Source organism: Melanostigma gelatinosum, assembly GCF_949748355.1.
Source record: "Melanostigma gelatinosum genome assembly, chromosome: 6".
Taxonomy (NCBI): Eukaryota; Metazoa; Chordata; class Actinopteri; order Perciformes; family Zoarcidae; genus Melanostigma; species Melanostigma gelatinosum.
Genome location: NC_136639.1, coordinates 27802120 through 27824369, shown reverse-complemented (window position 1 = coordinate 27824369; position 22250 = coordinate 27802120). Strand labels below are relative to the sequence as shown.

The following is a 22250-nucleotide window of genomic DNA, read 5'->3' as shown; positions in this document are numbered from 1 at the left end:
CCTTTGGTATTGCATTAATGGAAAAAATGAAATACAAGACCTCAGTGAAACAGCTGCTAAAGCCTAAGTCACTGCTGTCATCATCAATGTTATTATATGATAGACACTTGCCATTGTTCTTCCATTTCGTCCAATGTTGTGCTTTTAAATATTTTTGTCAGATTGCTATATGTCTGACGTAACGAGGGGGTAATGGTCACGTGATTTTTTCCCGTGAGCCATACCGTCCAGCCGCTGGTGGAGAGGAAGCTATCTGCTTCGAGTGTAACATCGCTAGCTAACAGACACGAACAGAATGGATTTCAACGTGAAGAAGCTAGCCTCCGGTGCGGGTGTGTTCTTCACGCGAGCTGTCCAGGTAATAGCATCCTCGTGCATAGTGCTGCGGTTCGACTGACGCCATGACTGACGCTTTAGTTTACTGGCGTTACTGGCTACCGGTTACGTGACCGCATCTTGTCTTAGCTCGCAGTATGCTGCATTGCCGAGCTAACGTGACGTTACATAGAAGGTAGCGAGTAGAAACGCATGCTTGGTATTCATCGAGCAGTTCGTGAACTACTACGCCGTGGCTAAAGTTAAGGCCGAACGTCACATTGTAATCAGCGCAGTCTGAATGCTATCGGTAGCCTCTATGGCGGTGCTATGTTGTGCATGTAACATTATATGTATTCAGGGCCGGGCGAGAGCACCAGGCGCTAGTATGAATTAATGATGCTTTTTTGTTGTTCAAAGAGCAACTTGTCATCGATGTATTAACCTGTTTTCATCCGGACAAGTTTGAGAGAGAGATGGAGACAGAGAAAGAGGGGGAGGGAGAGAGAGAGAGACAGAGAGAGACAGACAGGGAGGTAGACAGAGAGTGAGAGGGGGAGGGAGACAGACAGACAGGGAGGGAGACAGAGAGGGGGAGGGAGAGAGACACAGAGAGAGAGAGAGACAGACAGGGAGGGAGGGAGAGCGAGAGCGAGAGACACAGGGAGGGAGATGGAGAGAGACAGACAGAAAAGGGATGGGAAAGACTGTCAGGTGAGCAAGACCAGGTCGTGAACCGGCGCCTCCATGACATCATGCTGTCGCGCTGGTTCCCTGTAGATGTTTCTGATGGTATGATGGTCGGATGGGATGGTGGAGCCTCTGTACACATGGTGTGTGCTGTGCCTCAGTTCACAGAGGAGAAGCTGGGCCAGGCGGAGAAGACGGAGCTGGACGCTCACTTTGAGAACCTGATGAGCCGCGCAGACTGCACCAAGCTGTGGACGGAGAAGATCTACAGACAGACTGAGGCCCTGCTGCAGCCCAACCCAAGTAACGCACGGCCTGCAATCGTGTTCACAACGGATCTGATCTCAACTCTTTACTGTTGCACACATTGTCTACACTGTAGAAAGTATCGGTTAATAATTACATTGTTTGTAAAACATCTTTGAACATTACATAGATGGACCCGATATTTGTACCAATTTGTTAATAGTTTGTAAACTATCTATAGACGTCATATTTATTTGAATGGCTAGTTGCAACTGATGATTATAATACCTTGTGAAAAAGTAAATAAATACTTTATAAGCACCTATAAACATTATTCAGATACACAGTTAATACTCTGTCAGTGGTTCATGGTTGGTTTCTGGTCCATCCATCAAAGGTATTTTACAAACACTTTCTTAAAAGTCTACAAAGAATTTGGTAAACATTACATACTTATTATAGTATATACAATATTATAATTTGTTTCACAATAAACTGTTGATAAATAGTTGACTGTGGTAATCGGATCCTAGTTGTCATTGTCTCTTATGATACAATACATAATTACAAAAATAATGAAAAAATAACATAAATTATAGCATTTCTAATAATTAATAAACATCATTGATTCTTATTTTTTGTTTAACAGTAAACTAACGATCAACAAGTTTAATAAATGATCAAATTCACCATTTATTAATGATGTTTATTATTAAGTGTTACCATATTCTCTTAGCCACGGTTATTGATTTTATTAAAAATTGTCAGATATTTGCCATGTAATACAAAACACAATTAAACCAGTTCATTCTATCAATAATGACACAATAATACAATATAAAGTCCAACAAAGTAACGCTGAGCCGGATTATATATGGGCTGTTCTCAAACAGTGCAAGTTATGCCACACAAGGAACTGAAGGACTCCCAACGATCAGCACAGCTCTTTCTCTGTCCGTTCCACGTCTTATGGTGATTTTGATGAACTCTCAGTACCGGATGAATGCTGCATTTCTTTTTGCAAATATTTTATGAGGAAGAAAATGCATTCCACGCGTCTGTCAGACCATTAATTCACATTCCATTTGGGTGAGAAACACTGAACGTAAAGATAACTTATGTTGTTTGACAAGAAACCTTCACAGGGCATCTTTAATCCCTGCTGACAATATCAGTGACGTTAGAAAAAAGTTGACTTCACAATTGTATCTATAAGAAACATTTACAGTGTAGAAGAAGCTACAACTTGTCAAATAAAATAGATACGAAGCCAATTTTTTGAATATTCAGTATTGTGCGTTGTTTAGATCAGAGTTTACGAGCTATCAGTGTTCTTCTTCTATCACTTTGTCGGCACATTACTGCACTTCTTTGCCCAAAACGACCAACTGTTGATCAGCAGAATAGCGTGAACTGACAGCAGAAATGTGTCTCATGCCGCATGCGTGTGCGTTCTCATGTGGGTCACAATACAGACAAAACGGGGGAACCAGCCATAATAAATATTGCTCCATAGCGGCACTAGTCGTCAACAACTCTACAGGGTTCCATCCTGCAAGTGTAACTTTGACTAAAAATGAAATGTTAATTCATCTGTAGTTCAAACCACTGTTAACCCCTGTTGTGATCCTTAACTTCATCAAATAAAGGCTGCAAGAACGCATAACGTTCTCTGAATAAGCACCGTGTATGTATTAGCAATGACTCTTTAATTCAAAGAGGTCAAATACTTGTAACATATTATCATTTATAGGTTTACAGTGAAATGCAATGACATACTGGAGAATAGGGAGCTCTAACGTGTGACTTTCTCATTCTCCATGCTACAGTTGATCACACTGGTGAGTATTCTGCCTCCCTGTCTCAGTGCGTGCTGTGGAACCCTTCATGCCTTTTGAATCATTAGGACAGAGAAGTAACTGATGAACATTAACAGGAAGAAAGCAGCACCTGATTCTTTGGTATTAAGATTTAAGATGTGTGTATGTACATAGTAAACTATATATATATATATATATTTATATATATATATATATATATTATATATATATATTATATATTATATATATATATATATATATATTAATTATATATATATTAATTATATATATTAATTATATATATATATATATATATTAATTATATATATTAATTATATATATATATATATATATTAATTATATATATATTAATTATATATATTAATTATATATATATATATATATATTAATTATATATATTAATTATATATATATATATATATATATATATATATATATATATATATATATATATATATATTAATTATATATATATTAATTATATATATATATATATATATATATATATACACACACACACGTGTGTATATTAGTGCTGGGCAACGATTACAATTTTTAATCGCATGTTTTTTTGTGATTAATCTCAAATATGCGCAGAATTCAATAATTAATTCAAAAGTAGTGTATTGTGCACTTTTATTTTGGAAGTACTGCTATATGAACAAAAGTGCAATCACATTTGGTTTAAACACTTTAAACACATCAGGTTGTTGTTAGCAGCAGTATTCTCTTTACACAGCAGCAGTTATAACACAGTTATAATGATTCTGATCGCAGATCAGATCGTAGGTTATATGGTCTACAGTAGAGTCATTTTCATGGTAGAAAATGACTCACCGCTACCAGAGCCATATACGGCATCTCTGCGTCACTCCTCCGTGGTTCAAACATGGTCACTTCTGTTCACTGGGTGCTAAAAGCCATGTACATATGTGGCCAGTAAATACTGGGCCCCTTGCTTATGTATTGTACCGAGTCACTAATGGCTCACAGATCTGGAAACGGTTTGTTAGGTTGCATTCACTCTGGTGGTTGATGCCGTTGCATAGCTTGACACACTGTTGCACTCTCCTGTATTTCCGTTGCTGAACATCGTGTGCACACTTCCATACGTCAAAACTGTAAAAGGGTCTTCTGTGCCCAACCGGATCGCCCAACTATGTCAATGGACATCGCTTTTCTAGGGTATCTAGATCTATAATTACTGTCCTCTATAATCCTCTAGATCTATAATTGCTGTGATTTCTATAAAGTAATCACAGTGTTCCACATCATCTGTTGTGTAAGAATAGTGTGCACGCGCTCTCATTCTGACTCCTTGAACCTGCCTTGAATTAGTCTGGTATTTGGTGGTTCTGCTTCAGCCTGATTTATTAGGTTCATTCAAGTCTGGTTTTGGACTTTAAGCCCCACCTTTTAGCTTGTTTTATCGACCGGGCCCCCGGTGGAAAGAAGTCCAAAATGTGCCTCCTTTGAGCTCTGTTTTCTGTGCCCGTTGGTTCCTACGTTACTCTGTGTTTATCTTACTAGAGGCTCGACTGCATTATCTTCACCAGCCGCCCTGTAATGCTGTCTCTCTGCCCTGCTGAGCAGCATGTTTATCAGAGTTTAAGTCCTGTCTGCGGGGGTCCAGGAGTGGCTCAGACTCAACTGTTATATTATATTAATACATGTGTAAAAAATAAGCCATGAATTCAAAACAATGCTAAAAAGTTTCATAGAGCAGAGCTGAGTTCTAACACTCCACTGAGGAGTAGAACGTGGTAAATGGACTCCACTTGTATTTCTCTTGTCTCGTCTTCTGACCACTCAAAGCTCTTTAACACTACATGTCGTCATTCACCCATTCACACACTGATGAGAGGAGCTACCATGCAAGGTGCACCTGCCCATCAGGACTAGACATTCACAGCCATAGACATGACGCATAAGTCATCATGTATGTGTGTAGTTCTTATTGAATCAACATGTTCATATATATGAACTAGAAGTTGAAGCGCTTCTTTCTTTCACTGCGGTGCCGTATATTAAACTCTTCGTGACTTTCTCTGCAGGTGCCAGAATCGAAGAGTTTCTCTATGAAAAGTTGGACAGGAAGGCACCGTCCAGAATGACCAATGGAGAGCTGCTGGGTCAATATATGCTGGATGCATCAAAGGAGTTTGGTCCTGGAACTCCATATGGTGAGTATGCATCCAGGTGTAATGTATGTTTTGATGCATTACAATGTCTTGACAGGAGTAGACCTATGGTGTGTGTTTTGTGAAGTTGTGTACTTGCATTATCCCAAATGTTTCCAACAGTTTTCAAACCCAGAGAAATCCGTAGTTTTAATCAAGTAACGTTCCGTTTCATTTGGCCGCCTGTCAATCGCTTCGTATCCCCTTTGCCCGTGCATCAGCTCTGTGGTTGTACCAATAACCAAACGATAAACGGAGTCTCATCACGAGTGTTCACTCACAATGTCAACAGTCAAAGTACTATTCCACATTCAGAGTGAAAGAACAGGTTTAAGTTCGAGCAACAGACCAAATATCAGCTGTTATCACAATACATGCAAAGTAATCAGACAGCTGCTCTTTAAAGTACAACAGAGTTTATGAAGGTCCAATAATAATGATCGAGTCAACTCATATCTAAAACTAACAACTATACGTGTGTGTGTGTGTGTGTGTGTGTGTGTGTGTGTGTGTGTGTGTGTGTGTGTGTGTGTGTGTGTGTGTGTGTGTGTGTGTGTGTGTGTGTGTGTGTGTGTGTGTGTGTGTGTGTGTGTGTGTGTGTGTGTGTGAACAGCTCAGATGACGTGGTTTGTGTGAGCGAGTAATTGCGGCAGTGTGTGGTTGATTGCGTGCAGCGTAATGTCTCAGGGAGACATCGATTGTTGTTTTAAATCTCCTTTACTTTTGCCTTTATGCTTTTAATGGTTTCATGTGAAGCACTTTGAATTACCTTGTTGTTGAAATGTGCAGTACAAATAAACCTGCCTTGCCTTACAATGGCGGGAGACAATAGAGACCTCGTATCCACGCGTGTCTGAAGCCGTTAGCGCAGCGCCTGGAGCTACATTAGCTTAAAGCTGTACATGAAGATTGTCCTCTCAGCTACAGAAACAAAGCCGGCAACTCTTTGATCGCACAGCCGCGGTTCTGATCTCTGAACTGATGAGAAACAACTTCCACCTCCGCGAGCGGTGAACCATCTCAACACGACAGTAGCATGAAATACACAGTAACGTCTACATTAACGATCGGCGATTATTGAGCATACACCACGTTATAAAAATGACTTAAGCGACACAAACGAGACAATAAACACAGACTGCCCAGACTCTCGTCGCCTCACTATGAGGTGGTTGAAGATGTGATCCTCCTGAGTTTGTCGGTGGAACTCAGGCAGCGCGGCGCAATCGATTCTCTCTGTGAATTTCTTCAGCTGAGTGAGGGAACTCCCGTCCTCACAGCTAGCACCAAGTCGAGTTGGGTGGAGAGGAGAAATGTGCTTCTCTCTGTCGCTTCACTTCTGCAGGTGCTACTTCAGGGCCTTGTCTCATGGAAAGGCATGAACTAGACTAGAGTATCATTACCCATACTGCACCTGCGGAAGACATTTGAAGGCCTGGGAGAAGAGTGGAATTTGAAAAGAAGACTTTGTGGTGAATTGATCTAATCTGTTTGTTGCAGGCAGTACTTTGAGCGAGGTGGGGGAATGTGAGAGAAGATTAGGAACGGCAGAGAGGGAGTTCCTCCAGACGACCGCTATAAGCTTTCTCACTCCGCTCAGGAATTTTCTGGAAGGAGACTGGAGGACCATTTCAGTGAGTCTGAAGCACTACAGCCGCTCTACGAACGGTAGAAAAGTTGAAGTCAGCATTTCATTTGGTGTTTTAGTCTGCTGACTGTCCTGCAGACGGTCCAGCAGTTATCAGTCAAGGCTCACTTTCATCCCCCTGTCACCCACACAGAGGGATTAGACCTGCACGTGGACACGCCCCCTCTAGCAGCCTCTGTGGGGTATATGTAAGAGTGATGACATATTACAAACAGGCTGTGATTCCCACACAAAGACTTAACTTGGGCGGTACCTAAAGTCATTTTTTAAGTATTGTTTATATATATATTTATTTATTATATACCCATTGGCTATTAATTGCATATATTGGTGACCCGTCCTATCCGCAGATTAAGCAGATGCCTGTGGTTATAACTGTAATCTGTACATCACTACAGCACATGTATGGGTTCTCAAGGTAAAGGTAATTCTCTCCATTACATAAATATTGTCAATCCATTCTTCAACACCAGCTGTTTGTCAGCAGTGATTTCTTACAAGCCACCAATAGTATTCCAGTTGAATCAGGTACTTCAGCTCAGAAAGTATTTGGGTTAAGAAGACGGTTTCAACAGAACAACTTGTGACATTGTGTCATGACTTATGAGGAGCCGGTAGGCTGTGAGCCCACCTTCTTCAGATGGAACTGTTGAAGTGTTACCTGCCTCACTAACCCAGCGGCTGCTGGTCTCTTTCCATCGAGCATTAATGGCCGGAGTTGGGCTACTAAGGCCTGAATTATCTGTCGTCTTCTTCTAATGTAAATGAATCCTGTTTGGTCCAGGAGGTTCATAAGTTGAGCCATAACCTTTCTATCCTTTAAGCAGGAGGGAAGTGACACGTCTGCAGTCTGGAGTTAGTACAGTCCAACGTATCTTTGTTTAGGTATGACGGATGTAGTTACTTTTCTCCATGAAGATGGTATTTCACCCTCTGACCAGACCGAATTAATCATCTTTAATATCATGACATTTGTAATGCCATTCTGAGGCGATCACGTCTGTGCCTGTGAATTGATTTGCTGTAGGTCTGAGTGTGGGTCATGTAGGGGAGCAGAGGTTTTGTTTGTAGACATTTACAAAGATGCTTCTGTGGAAACGTTGGGATCTAGCAGAGTGTGAAGACGAGAGCGTAGATTCTTCTTAATGTGTTAACGAGTTGTGACGTAGCTACAGAGCATGTAGAAATACACTTGAGAGGTTCAGAAGTTGTGGTTAAAACACAACCTGCAACATGCTTAAATATTGAATTCAGCAGTTTACAGCCCACAAGTGAAAAGAATAAGAATTCAAACCTTTTCTCCATAACATGTGAACTTAAGCAGCCGAGGTCAGCGTGGCTGCTTAACTCTTGCGTGACACGTTGTTCAGCACATCTTTGGAAGCTGTGGCCGTTCATCCACGGGCCCGTTGTAGCCGGCTTTGACTGCTGTGGATCACGTGGTCGTGGATGCTCTCGGCTCAGCTTCCCCCCGGGTCACTGTCTTTATTCCAGAAAGAAAGACGTCTTCTGGAGAACCTTCGCTTGGACCTGGATTCCTGTAAAGCCCGTCTGAAGAAGGCCAAGGTGGCCGAGGCCAAGGCTGCGGTGAGTCCCGTCGAGCCTCCCGACCCACAGCCACAATGTCACACAACATTTGGTGGTGCTGCCACTGACCACGACTAACTGCCTGTGTATTCATAACCTTTGCAGTGCGATGGTGAAGTGAGTATTACATCATTTAAGACTTTAGTAGGATGCACACATCGGGCAGTTTTTCTTGTCTCACTTGCTGTGAGAACATCTGTTGTGCTGTTCAGTCATTGGTGACAATAAACTATTAATCATTGGTTTAAAAAAAGCTCAGCAATGGACTGGAAAAAGAAGTTTGACCCAAAGTGGACTCTTTGCAGAGAAAGCTTGAAACTGTGAAACTGGCATATTCAACAATATGATGGGAGATCAACAGCAGCCATTGAACAAATTCAGCAACATATTGGGCTTGTGAGATTCTGTTCTAATAGTTAGTCGTTGTTTAACAAGTCACTCGGGGTCTTATGGTTGATTGAACTGCATCACAACCAGGTTAACGTCTCATTATTCTACAGTCTGTGTGGATGAACTCTGCTGACTGATCTCTGCCGTGTCATCGGCTCAGATCTGTGTTCAAAGCATTCTCATTTATTTGTTATAATTAACTTATTCAGGAGTGTCAATTGAACATTGACTTATAACAATATTTGTTACAAGCTGAAACCGTCTATTTTACTAGTTACTATATTTTCCTTGAATATAGATTAAAGCACAACATCAGTATTTGAGATTTGGATCATGAATTAGCAATATATATACATATATTAGTAATTATGCATTTGGGTTGCACCAACAAGGATTTATGTTTTAAAGCAGATGAAATCATGTTGAACCAAACTTTTAAAACCATCTTAAAGATGCATTTAAATCTCTTTAAACGTTAGTTTAGTTGTTACTCTAAACTTACATTTGATTCCATTGCACCAAACGTTAAAATGTGACCCAGTATTAACTTTAGACTTACACTTGAGGAGGTTGAACATTTAAAATGAGCTAAATAATGAAGTTCCATGAAGAGATTTTATGGAAAAACTCATAAAACTGATTCAGTGAAGCTGCTGCTGAGTTTCTCTCCTGAGGTCAGTTGAAAACAGGACGATTGGACCAACAGACTGAGAGAGGTGGTTTCCTCACGGTGCTGCTTAGTTTATATGATTTGACCATATTGCTTAATTAACCTGAACATGAAGTAGTTCTCAGAGGAGAAATCAGAGGCCTCATGAGTAGCGTTGGGCTGACTAACAGTGTGACGTTTTGTTGAGGAACATGAAGCAGTCCGACCGCTTATAGCTAACTCACTAGGCCCCAACAGCACCACATGTATTTATTTATCTATTTTATTTTGGATAAACGAGCGTCTCCATATTATATCCATATTGCGTAAACACTATTTCATTTACTAAACCGTTTTGATTTGTGCTTTATAAAATCTAGATTTACTCATTTCTAAATCTAGTTTAGCTGAACTCTGAATAGAACGAATCTCAGATGAAATGAAACCCTGAAGGTGAAACCCATAGTTAGTGACAGGCCTTAGGAGACAGACTCAGGAAAAAGACATTGGCAATCCTCTTTCTGTCACGATTCAGCCTCCTTCTGATTAACGCTCATGTTTTGGACTGAATGTGACATTTTGTTAAAAATAGAACTATGTTGTTAATAGAGATTGACAACAGTTCTCTGTTCATTCGGGCTTTATACTCAAGGATTAGTGGACCTGTAGAACAATAGAAATTCTTCCTTTCTTCTCTGGACAATGGGTTCAAAAAACCATGAGCCCACGAAGCAGTTCCACTCTGGTGCTCGGACGTCTTCGGACCGACAGCATGATGTTGTGTTTTGCCAGCAGGTGGTTGTGCAGCGCTGTCAGACTGAAGCACCACGACGTTGTGCTTCAGTCTGACTGTTGTGAATTATGCAACTTTGTTTCCACTGCTCGAGTGCAAATAAATTCATCTTCCTGAAATAGAAATCCTAATTCATCGAGTTCCTTCCCCATTTCACTTTCTTCTGTGAGTGATTGTGCCTTCACTCTGCTTCTTTAACTCTTCAACAGAATGAAAGTCTGACTTTTATCAGAACTTTTGTTTTCAGTGTGAAAGAAGTCACACATTTCATTGACTGACGATGTCAGACTTTTGCCACCTGTATGCATGTCAGCATGCGCATGATAAACGACTGCTTAAAGCGTGGAATATGAATGACTCCTGTCTACAGTGCACGGATTCGTCACTAGTTTCAGTGGTGCTGGAGAGGATGTTTAGATCCAGTTGTGTTGCATCACCTCTCTGCACCTTTCTTTTATGAGCTCAGCAGACACGCCTAATGATGCAATCCACCTCGCCCCTCTTCCCTGTTGGTCGGGATAACTCTTTAGTTTTATGCAATTGCAAACTCACAATTCCTGAATCGAGGGCCCTCTTTGTCCAGTTCCTACACTCAAAAACCAAATGAGCACAAAATACTAAATATCTCCAATACATCTCTTGCAAACACTTCATCACACCTTTACACTCAAACACAGCTCTTACCACATGCTATCTGCCCACTGTGCACTTTTGTACAACAGAACCACACACAAAGACTGTACCTGACGATGACGTGAACATAGTTACTGTATTCAAAATACAGTATATTATCATAATTACTATTCCAACCCTCTCTCCAAGATTGGCCTCCATTGTTGGGCACACCAAAGAGCGAACCTGAATCCTATTTATAGACTTTAAGCTTTCTCAGTGATCTAATTGGCTGATTCTAATTGGTTCACAGGTGCATTCTGGGTGCAGGGGCCTGATTATTGAGTATGGTATTTCAATGGCAGAGTTTGGAAAACAACACACACATGCTTCTTTAGTTTTGAACGTCTTATCTAATGTAGATAACTGTGTAGTTATTGGTTTTGGGGATTTTAAACTTGCTGTAAAGCAGATCATGTGTTCACCTGGTAAATAGATGGGCTCCATGAGTTAGAGCTATCAGTCAATGTGCCACAAGGTTTTGTGTCTTGGCAATTGCAAGAAACTGAATGATCAGCCCTGCTATTAATCCACAGATTGAGCATTTGACAGTGATAAGGGCCGTTGTGTAGCTCCGCAGCGTCATGGTTTCATGTCTGCTGTGCTTTCTGATTGTTGTCTGCACTCTTGATGCTCAGTGTGTTCTGAAGTATGGGTGCCGTGTAGTATGAATGTTAAATAACCGTATTGTTTCCGTAGATGGCACCAGATTTTCAGGAGACCAGACCTCGCAACTATGTGCTTTCTGCCAGTGCCTCTGCGGTAAGGAGACAACTGTTCCACTAAACAGAGCTGGACATGTACAACCATCCCGTAAACATACTGGAACCTCATCAGGTTCTGTGTACCGAGTGCTTTAATACTGAGGTTCTTACAATGAGGTCATTGGCTGTGAAAGGCCTCTAGAACTCGCTGTCTGACTGCGTCATGTGTGTTTCTGTGGGGCTCAGATGTAGAGCCGGTCGTCCTCCAATCAGAAGCAGTTTCTTGATTGGTTTTAGAAAAAGATTTGGCCAAAATACTGAGCGGCACATTTAAAGTGTAAAAATCACCTCGTTGACACTGTTTCTAAATGACTTCATAACAGCTTCAGCGTTTTGCTACTCGTTATTTATTGGCCAACATATATACCAACACCAACATATCTGCAGTGAGCTAATACTGGCCGATGTATTGGAGGAGATCGAATCGAAAGACACGTTCCATGTCTGTTGCATTTTCCCGCTCAGTTTGGCCATCTTTTCAAAAAAGGAATAAACTTTGTCAAGAATGAATTAGGCACTTTCACGCTGCTATTGTGTCTCATGAGAGACGAGGGCAACAATTTGACTTTTATTTGAAATCAAAATGGCTACAAAATGTGCACTAATCACATCAAATGAATTGCAGCAACAGCCCATAAAACAAATCTGCTCATATGTAGCCCTATAAACAAATGAATGAAGACATAAATAGACTTTAGTCTAGGCCAGGGATTCCCAAAGTGTGGAGGAGTTACAAAACAGCTGCAGTCTCATTCATGTGTGGTTGATTGTAAATGAAATGTGATAATCTGCCTCTGAGCCTGTGCGTGTGTGCTCGCATCTGTATTGCTCTTTAAAAGTGACGCCTTGTGTCACTGAAAGTGATTGAAACTTTGTTGCAGTGTTTCAGGGCGTTTTCACACCTTCAGTTTGTTTGTTCTGATTCAGGGATTAATATGATACAATGTTGCAGTTTGTGTTCACACTGCAACATTTAACAGCGGACTAAATATTGTAAACAAACGCCACGCGCGAGCAAACTGTTCTCTCATTGGTCCGATTGCTATGCGCTGTAAATCGGCTCTGTTGCTGCTTCTTTTTTAAGATGTGGGGGATTGGGGGTGCGTGAACCCGGTCGGGATGTAGAAGGGGGTGCGCGGCCTAAAACGTTTGGGAACCGCTGGTCTAGGCTAACATATACAACAAAAGTTTGCTATGTCCGTCTATCGTGTGCTCACACACACACACACACACACTATATCCATCTGAGATAACATTATAACTAATATTGGTGTACAATGAATAATCTGAGGTTATTTTTCCTTATTTGATGGCTTTTTGGGGATTTGGGAGGGAATGATGCCTCGGTACTGATTCAGACGTCAATTAGCACGTTATTTCAAACAATGACATTTTTAACATTTGTAATGGGAAAATATGTTATAACGATTATGTTATGTTTAAAATATGTACTACTGAAAGTAATGAACACAGACAGATACAAAATAGCAGTCCTATAGAAGCAGATAATCAATTTCTGAAGCAGATGCCCTGTTGTCTCAGCTTCCTGTTTCACACACGCCCACACATGGAAGTGTGGCCTCTGAACCCAGCGTGAAACCTGAAAGTCACGTGTGCTGGGAGAGAGGGGGCTTGTTGTAAACGTGACTTCTCTTCAGCTGTTGACAAGGGGCTTTTTCACAACCCCCTCTGTGCATGATCTCAGGAGTAAGGAATGTTTCAGAAAGTATTTAAACTGCGGGTTTCTTCAGCTCGAGGCAGCTTTGAGAGGGCTTCTATAAATAAAGGAGAAACGGACAAACTTATCATCTTCTGAAGACTCTATTATTATTATTCATTTGTGAACCAAACTATCTTCTCCGATTTACACTGAAAATATTCGATGACACATTCCACAGGGCATGGAACTAGGATGGGAACTTCCAAAACTGAGTCAGCACTCAGAGAGAGAGAGAGAGAGACTCACACTAGAGTTCAGCTTCTAATGCACGCCACAAAACACAAGTCATCCGAGGAACGAAGCCTGCCAAACAAAGATGTCTGATCAAATTACAAAAGCAGCATACAGACTGCACGGACGGAAAAAGGAAACTCAGTGAGAGACCAGCAGCTGCATAAGTCAGTCATCGGTTCGAGCAAAACTCATTTTTTCCGACATTTGCCCAGCCTGAACCATGACAATACGTTTGACTCCTTCCACTACTGAGAGCATGTCTCTAACAATGGCTTCTGCATTTAGTAATGAGGCAGGCGCTCATTGTACATCACACGAGTGAAGGTCTTCTGGGAGATCCTTGTGATAACTTACTGCATATTTCTCTCTGCTTCTCTTGCTGTATGCTGTGGCCTCTCAGCTTTGGAGTGAGGAAGTGGAAAAAGTAAGTATGTCACTGTTTGTCTTCCTGCCTGGTCTCCAGGATCAGTACGTCTCAAATGGACTCGGTCATGTTGTCCAGCCTCGTCTAGCAGCAGAAGTACTTACGCGTGTTTGGATTGGCCACATTCACAACACCAACAATTGTAATAACCCACATTGATAATGACACACGTACTCTGTTGCTAGGAGGCTTTCAGAAACTGTCTGACCAGCACTTAGTCTGAAGCATCCTGAGGCCTTGATTCCTAACTCCTACCCCATCAGGTTTCACTCTCACCACTGTTCTGCATATCAGACGGTACAGCCCAAACAGTCCAGTAGTACAAAACAGCTGACGTCTGCCCTGATGAGCGCTGCTTGATATGCTGTATATTACATAAAAGGGTCTCTGCTGAGGGCTCTGGGCCATGGGAACCCTTGAGACCTCCTGCCTATACAACCGTTGGATCACCAGGCTCATCATTACTCGTTACCAGGCATTCTTTAGCATGTCTCCAGACTCAAGTATCCCAAGGGACATGAAGGAAGTGTGTCACGACTGCTCCTCCTGTTGTTTCAGGCTGAACATGAGCTCCGAGTGGCCCAAACCGAGTTCGACCGCCAAGCAGAGGTCACACGGCTGCTTTTGGAGGGCATCAGTAGTACACATGTAGGTCAGCCATACACCCTCCTCTCCCCCTCTCCCTCTCCTGCTCTCCCTCTCCTGCTCTCTCTACCTCCCTCCCTCCCGACCTCTCCTACTCTCGCTCCCTCCCTCTCGCTCCTGCTCTCGCTCTCTCCCTCCCTCTCCCCCCCTCCCTCTCCTGCTCTCCCCCCTCCCTCTCGCTCCCTCCCTCCCCCCCTCCCCCTCCCTCTTCTGCTCTCGCTCTCTCCCTCCCTCCCTCTCCCCCCCTCCCTCTCCTGCTCTCGCTCCCTCCCTCCCCCCCTCCCTCTCGCTCTCCTGCTCTCGCTCCCTCCCCCCTCCCTCTCCCTCTCTCGCTCCCTCCCTCCCTCTCTTGCTCTCGCTCCCTCCCTCCCTCTCTTGCTCTCGCTCCCCTCCCTCTCGCTCTCCTGCTCTCGCTCCCTCCCCCCTCCCTCTCTCTCTCCCCCCCTCCCTCTCCCCCCCTACACATGTCAAGTTGTATTTGTGGTGACTGTGTTAATTCATTTCTATCTTTGCTGTTCTTTACCTGTGGGACGTTAAACAAACACGTCCTTCAAAGTAGTTTTCAAACGTTTGCAGTGAAGTCACTGTTTCATTTGGTTGATTTTAAACTGCAACATTTAAAAATAGTATTTACATTTTTAGATAAAGTTGGGACAGTGAGTAACACAAATTGAATCGTTTAAATTCTATCAGTTGAATGAACTACTACAAGGTAAATACAGAATATATGGTTCATTGTTTTCACTGCTCTCGGTTTAGTTTGATTGTAAGCAGGAATAAGTATTTATTTTAAATAACCAAAAACACTGTTCTGTAGAGCTGTTTTACGGTGTAGTGCAGTAAACATCGCCGCGTTTTTAGATTGACTAGTGACGATATAAAAAGAGGGAAAATTGATCTTAACAAGCCTCAAATAAAATGTATATTCCAATGAGGCTGCACATGCCATGTGAAGGAGAGCCACGTATGAATGTATGAATGCATGAATGCATTGTTGGATCACATGTCTTCTGATCCAAGCAGCCCACAATACTCTGAATGAGTTGTAGCCACAGATACACGTGGGTGCTTCATCACATGTCCCCTGGAGGTAAAGGATCGGAGGACTTCTTCATGGAGATGAGCTCAAGATGTTCTTTAACGATGACTACAGTGTTGTTGCTTCTCTGCAGGTGAACCACTTGCGCTGCCTGCATGAGTTTGTGGAGGCCCAAGCAGCGTACTACAAGCAGTGTCACGTCCACATGCAGGAAGTACAGAAGGAGCTGGGAAGGTGAGAGGATGAGAGATGAAGTGGTGAAGTTTCACTGCGTCTTAAAGGGGTCGCCATCCTGTACTTCAAACAGTACGCAGTGGAAGTAAGCCAACTTCTGCTGTGTAACGTATCAAATGACTAAATAACAGTCTGTAAGTGCCCAAGCTGTATTCCAACCCGGAACATGTGACCGACGAGGGATTAATCGGCATTAACGATGTGATCAATCAAGAACATATTAACCAAAGATGCACATTCCTGGGACATTGGTTGCAGTTATTTTCAGCGACAGAATTTCTGTGTTGAGATAACGTAAATCCACCAACCACATCTAACAGTATTAACCCTTCATGGGCGGACTGTGAACGACCCAAATCAGAGCCACGGTGCAGGTACAGCTGGAGTGCTTTACGCTGACATGCCACGGTGGGAGGTGTTTGAGTTCATCCAGAATGCACTGGGCATCTGTTGCCTGCTCTTCATCTGTAGCTCACTGTGGCTGCTGGTTATATTGATATTTAGGTATCTTGCTGTCTGCAGCTGTAGGCTGCATCCTTTCTTACTGATACAAGAATAACAGAAGTTTCACATGCAGTGTGTTTAAGCCTTTCTTAAATATCTCTTTTTATAATCTTTTGAATGTTGTAGCAGCAGGAATATCATTGAAATATTTAATGATGGTGATAAATGACTTGAGTGTATATAATGTACTCACGCTATGTTGAATAAGATTCATCAAGGAACAATATGCATTTTGTAATTTAGTATTTTTAAATGATCCATTAATTCTTGATAATCAACTTGCATCTAAATCCTCACGTTACATATTGTGAAAAGGCATGTAGATGCATATGTAATATATTCCATAATGAATATGGATTAAGTTATTCTTTGTTTAATGCTCCAGAAATACTTGTATTTGATAAATGATTGTTTTAGATACAAGATGTCCTCAGTTCTAATCGGGTCTTATGGATGCCCGGCTGGTTTTGTTATTTTTGGTCAAGTCACGATGAATCACTGTCATTGGCTCATCTTTCTGTCTGCTGATGCCAGAGATCGTTCTCTCTGTGTGTGTTCTGACCATTATTATTTAAATTAGTAAATGCTGCAAATTGGTATTTTCCAGACTGCGAAATCCACTTTGGCCACCTGTGTTGTTTACCAGGGAGGTCCATTCAGACGAGGCAGTGCAAAATGTTTCGATGTCTCATAACCACGTCTGTTTGTGGTGCAACATCACTCCACTACGTTCCTGGTTACTGTAGAAACATGGCGGTGCAAAACATCTGCTCCGTATGTAAATGTCAACGACTCGTCTGAGGAAGCAAAAATGCAACGCATTCTATTTTAATAGTTGTTAATATTCGAATCCATTTCTACCTCTAAATGTTGCGCACTGGCCCTTTAAAATGTAAAAGACAAACTATTTATGAACTGAAGTTTTTCATAGTTGACAAATCTGCCATTTCAGAGCAGAGCCGTTACTCACGGTCGTGTTTACCTTCATAAAATCCACCGGCTGCTACAGAATAACCGCTCACACCTGTAGACACCTCCACCTGATGGCTTGTAGCTCAATATTCTGTGTTCATGCAGAGACAGCGGATCACCTCGTGGATCCTGTGCCTCATGGCCTTCTTTACAACTTTTTAGCATTTTCTTTTCTTGTTTTATTCTTGAAATGCATCAGATTGCAAACACTGTTATAACATTTTACAATATGATGCGACAATTTACATCATTGGATTTCTTTATTACTTGAATTGAGCGAGGAATTAATTCAGCAGCTTAACTGGACACATTTGTAGAATTTATTTCCATCTGCATTTTGCTAATTAACTGTCAAACAAAAAGGCAACACATTTGCGCCGGTGTGTCCCCGGCTTTCCATTTCTGGACTTGTTTTCATACTTCACTTTGATTTGGCTTCGTTGTGTTCGAGCTATAGGCCCAGTGATGTGATTGGCTGAGTGTGTTTATTCATCGCCACACCCTCTGATCCACACTGTTTGTGCTGCTGCACAGCCATAAAGCAGAGTAGCAGGTGGCCTCACAGTTCAAGACCCTAATTGTGTTCGACTGTAGTCTTCTGGCCGGACTTGAACGTTTCTTGTGAATTAAACATGGAACGTTTATAAAGAGCTTTGTCTTTGGAACCGTTTCACTAATGCATGACAAATCATGATTTGTCATTTATAACTCATGGTGTGCTGATACTGTTCTTGTGTGTTTGTATTTCTATATGCATGTTCTGATCATCACTGCATCATCTGCCTGCTTTCCCTCAGGCTTCCCAATGCATTTGCACTGAACACTCACTCCACAGCTCCCGCCGGCTCTGCATCAGAAGGCCTCAGCAGCTCTGTGGAGACAGACACACTGAAGATTGAGGAAGTTCAGGCACCAGCTACGGGAACCCGCAAGGCCAAAGTCCTTTACGATTACGATGCTGCTGACTCCAGTGAGCTCTCACTTTTAGCCGACGAGGTAAGGTTTCCTCTTCAACCTGCAGCTGGTGGGTTGAATAATGGCTCATGGCCATTGACCAGAAATGGCTCGAGGTCGAAGTCTGAAGACGAGCCTCGCTGTGGTATTTGCTGATTCGAGTAATGCGTCGGGCCTTTCCCTTGAAGGTTAATGTTTTATTTTCTAATTGTGTACAGCTTTTCTTATGATAGTGTCGGTCTTCACTTGATGTGGCTCCCTCTGTTATAAACCCCGGATTAAGTCAACAGCGTCACTGGAAATACTTAGAAAGGTGTGCGCAGCAGAGTGCAGACCTCCTCAAGGTGTGTCTGCCACAACCACTGCTGTAATATTTGATTGTATGATAGAAACCACAATTGTCCGCCGTCTAGACTGCAAACGTATCCGACGCCTTCTTTCACTCGCACATCTCACCCAACAGGTGCGCTCTCATTTGAATCAATGCAGCTGCCTGCACCGACTCCTAGCAGCTAAACTGCAGCTTCAGGTCGACCGTTTGAACACGTATGACTGTATTAACCCCGTGAGCTCTGTCAGCCAAACACACGCAGCACCACAGGCTGTCTGCTCTGCTGTAGTCAGTGCTCGGTTCAGTCTGTCATTTGCCAAACAATAGTTACATCCGTACTTCTATATACATGACACATGTTGTCAACAAAAGGTGTTTTGAGAATGTGTGATCCACCACAAACCCGAGAGGTCCTGGAGCCTGCAGCCATAACTGGCCACCCAGAAAATAGTGCAGTTAGCTGCAGCAGAATGTGAGATAAGCTTTGGACAGACACACAAGTCACTCACTCACGCGCACACATGCGAGCAATCACATGATTGTCCTGGTGGAGATAATAGGTCAGCTAAGTGTAAACATAGGCTTCTCACAGGACACACACCCCGGTCTGCCCTCTTCATCCACCACAAAGTCTGCATGCACTCTGTTGGCTCTTTATAACACCAGGAGGCAGGGGGGGCGGTTTAATTAGCCGCATAGTAGCCATGTGACTATTCTCACCCGTGTGCAAATAGAGACTCCCATTTGAATGTTTGACTTAAAAATGTCCTCTGTTGCAGCTCATCACGGTTTACACCGTGCCGGGAATGGACTCTGACTGGCTGATTGGAGAGAGAGGAAACCAAAAAGGAAAAGTGCCCGTCACATACCTGGAGCTGCTCAGCTAAAGGACACACGTCCAGTGACGACTGAAGCCATGAGCAACTTTCCTTCGCTTCATTACATTTCACACTCTTCCTCTGACCTGTAACTTCCCAGAGCATTCCTCCGCAGTAAGCATTGCTACAAGTGTTGCGTGAAACACACTCGGCTCCTTGAACCCCACTGACCTACAGTCACATGACGCTGACAGACGTGATGATGGAGACATTGTTACAATCAGTGCAGGAAAATCCCCATGAATGGTTAATATTACTTTTAGATATGGTTGGTGGATTATTAGGACGTTTTCTTTTCCTATTTATTACTTATTTATTGTTGTGCATCCCAATGGTTCAGGTAGACCTTCCACATTGTCTGCAGAGGTATTTCCATCAATCTGATTTGTTTTTAAAAAGCGTCTCTAATTGTCTCTTCGAGGCGTTCATAGTGTCTTTAGAAGACAGCCGTATGGATAACACAAGCATGCAATAACCACGTGATGAAGCTTTGCCCTTCAATTAAGTCAGGTCAGTCCAGTGTATCTCTGCATGACAGCTCGCCCTCATTGAGGAGGAAGCAGTGAAAACACACATGGGCTAACAGACACCGGATCAGTGTGACACATGACAAACACCATTATGTTGTGCTGAGATATATTAATAAAAATGAAAGATGTGGCTGCTTCCCCGTTTTGCTGCAGGTTCCCCTTCCGTTGTCTTCCAATACTACATGAACATCATTGCATTTCTTATGTGTTGTATCTGTCTTATCCATGAAATATGACAAACGTTAGCTTCCCAAGTTATAAATCATCTCAATCATCCTCAGATCTTGGGAAGCAGATTTGCCTTAACTGCTAATGAAAGAATGTAACAAGTGTCATTCAAAGAGACGATAACATTTTAAGGAGAGTAGGATGGAGCTCTGCTTGATTAATTCATGTCATTCGCTTGTCTTGATTAGACTTTCCCCGGCACTGAAGACGTCCCTTTGAACAATATGAACACCTGTGCAGCAGATACACACAAACACTCCTGTCTGTCCTAACTGCCTTAAAAAGATGAGACAAACAAAATGTCCAGAGAACACATAACAGCATGCAAGACTGCAACTCCTTTTAATCGTGTGATTTTTGGTTTACCTTCAAGAGTTTTTTGAATTTACGCTGTTCTGTCGGTCAATAATTCAAAGTGTCTTCAGTCTCCGTGCTGCATGTGCTACAGCGAGTAGCCTGTCCTCATGTAGCTACGTCTGCTTGTAGCAGAACTGGAGCACCGATATGTTTCCACAAAAGATAATGTGCTCTCACATCCAACATATGTAGTACATGCATGCACTTTTTATTTTTATTTTTTTTACCAGCCTTGTGAGGTTTTGTAAATTGAGTGCAATCTTTGAAAATGTATTTATTCTGTTGTAACTCTGTTGACCTCATCTTGTATTATTATTATTATATACTTTGTCAAAATCTGTATTGCCTGTTGCTTAACCATGCTGAATGAATGAAATGTATGGGATTTAATAAAATATAAGATTTATTTGAATTCGTGGTCTTTTTCACAGCTAACGTGCGCCATAAATACACAAACCACCAGCTGAAGCCAATGCACAAGTGCTTTAAGGAAGTGCACCAAAATGCACACATTTTGTTTGGACACACACACACATCCATCTATATACCGCTAAACCTCTGTTTTTTAACCTTCAAACTCTTGTCTAAACCTTCCCATTTTCCATTGATAGGACGCTTAATAAACGGCTCTGGTCACCAGTGGAAAGACGTTCAAAAGAGAACGTTTTGAAGATGTTGGTTGAACGTTCACGTTTAGTGGGAAAAAATCCACAAGAACACATTACTCTATCGTGTGGTGATGATCGTCATTGTTACTTTAGGGTGCCACTAATCTCTATGAACAGATTCTGAATATGAATACAGAATCTGTAGGCAATAGCATTGACCAATCGTGTTTGAGTGTGCTTATTTGCATTCTGGTAAACAGTCTATGTGAGAGCAAAAGAGGTGGAAAGGATTGGCCAAAATGCATTCTCGGAACCCATCTGGTATCGTCTTGGTCCAGGTATCTTTGACCCATTTTCCAGATATCCACTTCAATGGAACCCCAGATATACTGGCCATTGCCTATGCCTCCAGGAAGTGCACCAGGCTTCAGTAGTAGTAGTAGTAGTAGTTGTACTCTAAGTATTATTAGTAGTAGAAGTATGAGTAGCATTAGAGGAAGAAGTAGTAGTATCAGCAGTCATAGTAATAGCTGAAGTAGTGGTCGTAGTCGTTAAAATAACAGTAGTATTTGTAGTAGAAGTAGTAGTAATAGTAATAGCAGTAGTTGAAGTAGCAGTAGTACTAGTAGTAGTAGTAGTATCAGCAGTGGCGGGCCGTGCATTTCATACCTGGGCTTTCACTGCTGTCCTGCAGCTGAAACACAGCTACGGTTATTATTTGTTTCGTGTAAAAAAGAAGCTCAACACCTGTAAATACACTAACTGCAGAGAATACGTCGAGAGGGCGTCTCCTCTCTGCTCTGACTGCTGCACGAGG

The 22250-nt window shown here is 42.2% G+C and overlaps 1 protein-coding gene across 1 annotated transcript; it reads left to right on the top strand.

Annotated features, from left to right (window-relative positions):
- The first annotated feature begins 222 nt into the window (after positions 1-222).
- Positions 223-21187, top strand: sh3glb2a (SH3-domain GRB2-like endophilin B2a). Its single transcript, XM_079270275.1, has 11 exons — positions 223-358; positions 1167-1308; positions 5147-5275; positions 6773-6906; positions 8415-8507; positions 11711-11773; positions 14130-14153; positions 14712-14801; positions 15971-16071; positions 18345-18543; positions 19612-21187. Exons 1-11 carry the CDS (start codon positions 296-298, stop codon positions 19717-19719), a joined length of 1146 nt encoding a protein of 381 aa, XP_079126401.1. The 5' UTR covers positions 223-295; the 3' UTR covers positions 19720-21187.
- The last annotated feature ends 1063 nt before the right edge of the window (positions 21188-22250 follow it).

Coding starts and splice junctions, on each gene's coding strand:
- sh3glb2a (XM_079270275.1), top strand. CDS start 296: ATGGATTTCAACGTGAAGAAGCTAGCCTCCGGTGCGGGTGTGTTCTTC. Junction 1,309..5,146: donor CCTGCTGCAGCCCAACCCAA/GTAACGCACGGC, acceptor CTTTCTCTGCAG/GTGCCAGAATCGAAGAGTTT. Junction 14,154..14,711: donor GGAGTGAGGAAGTGGAAAAA/GTAAGTATGTCA, acceptor CTGTTGTTTCAG/GCTGAACATGAGCTCCGAGT.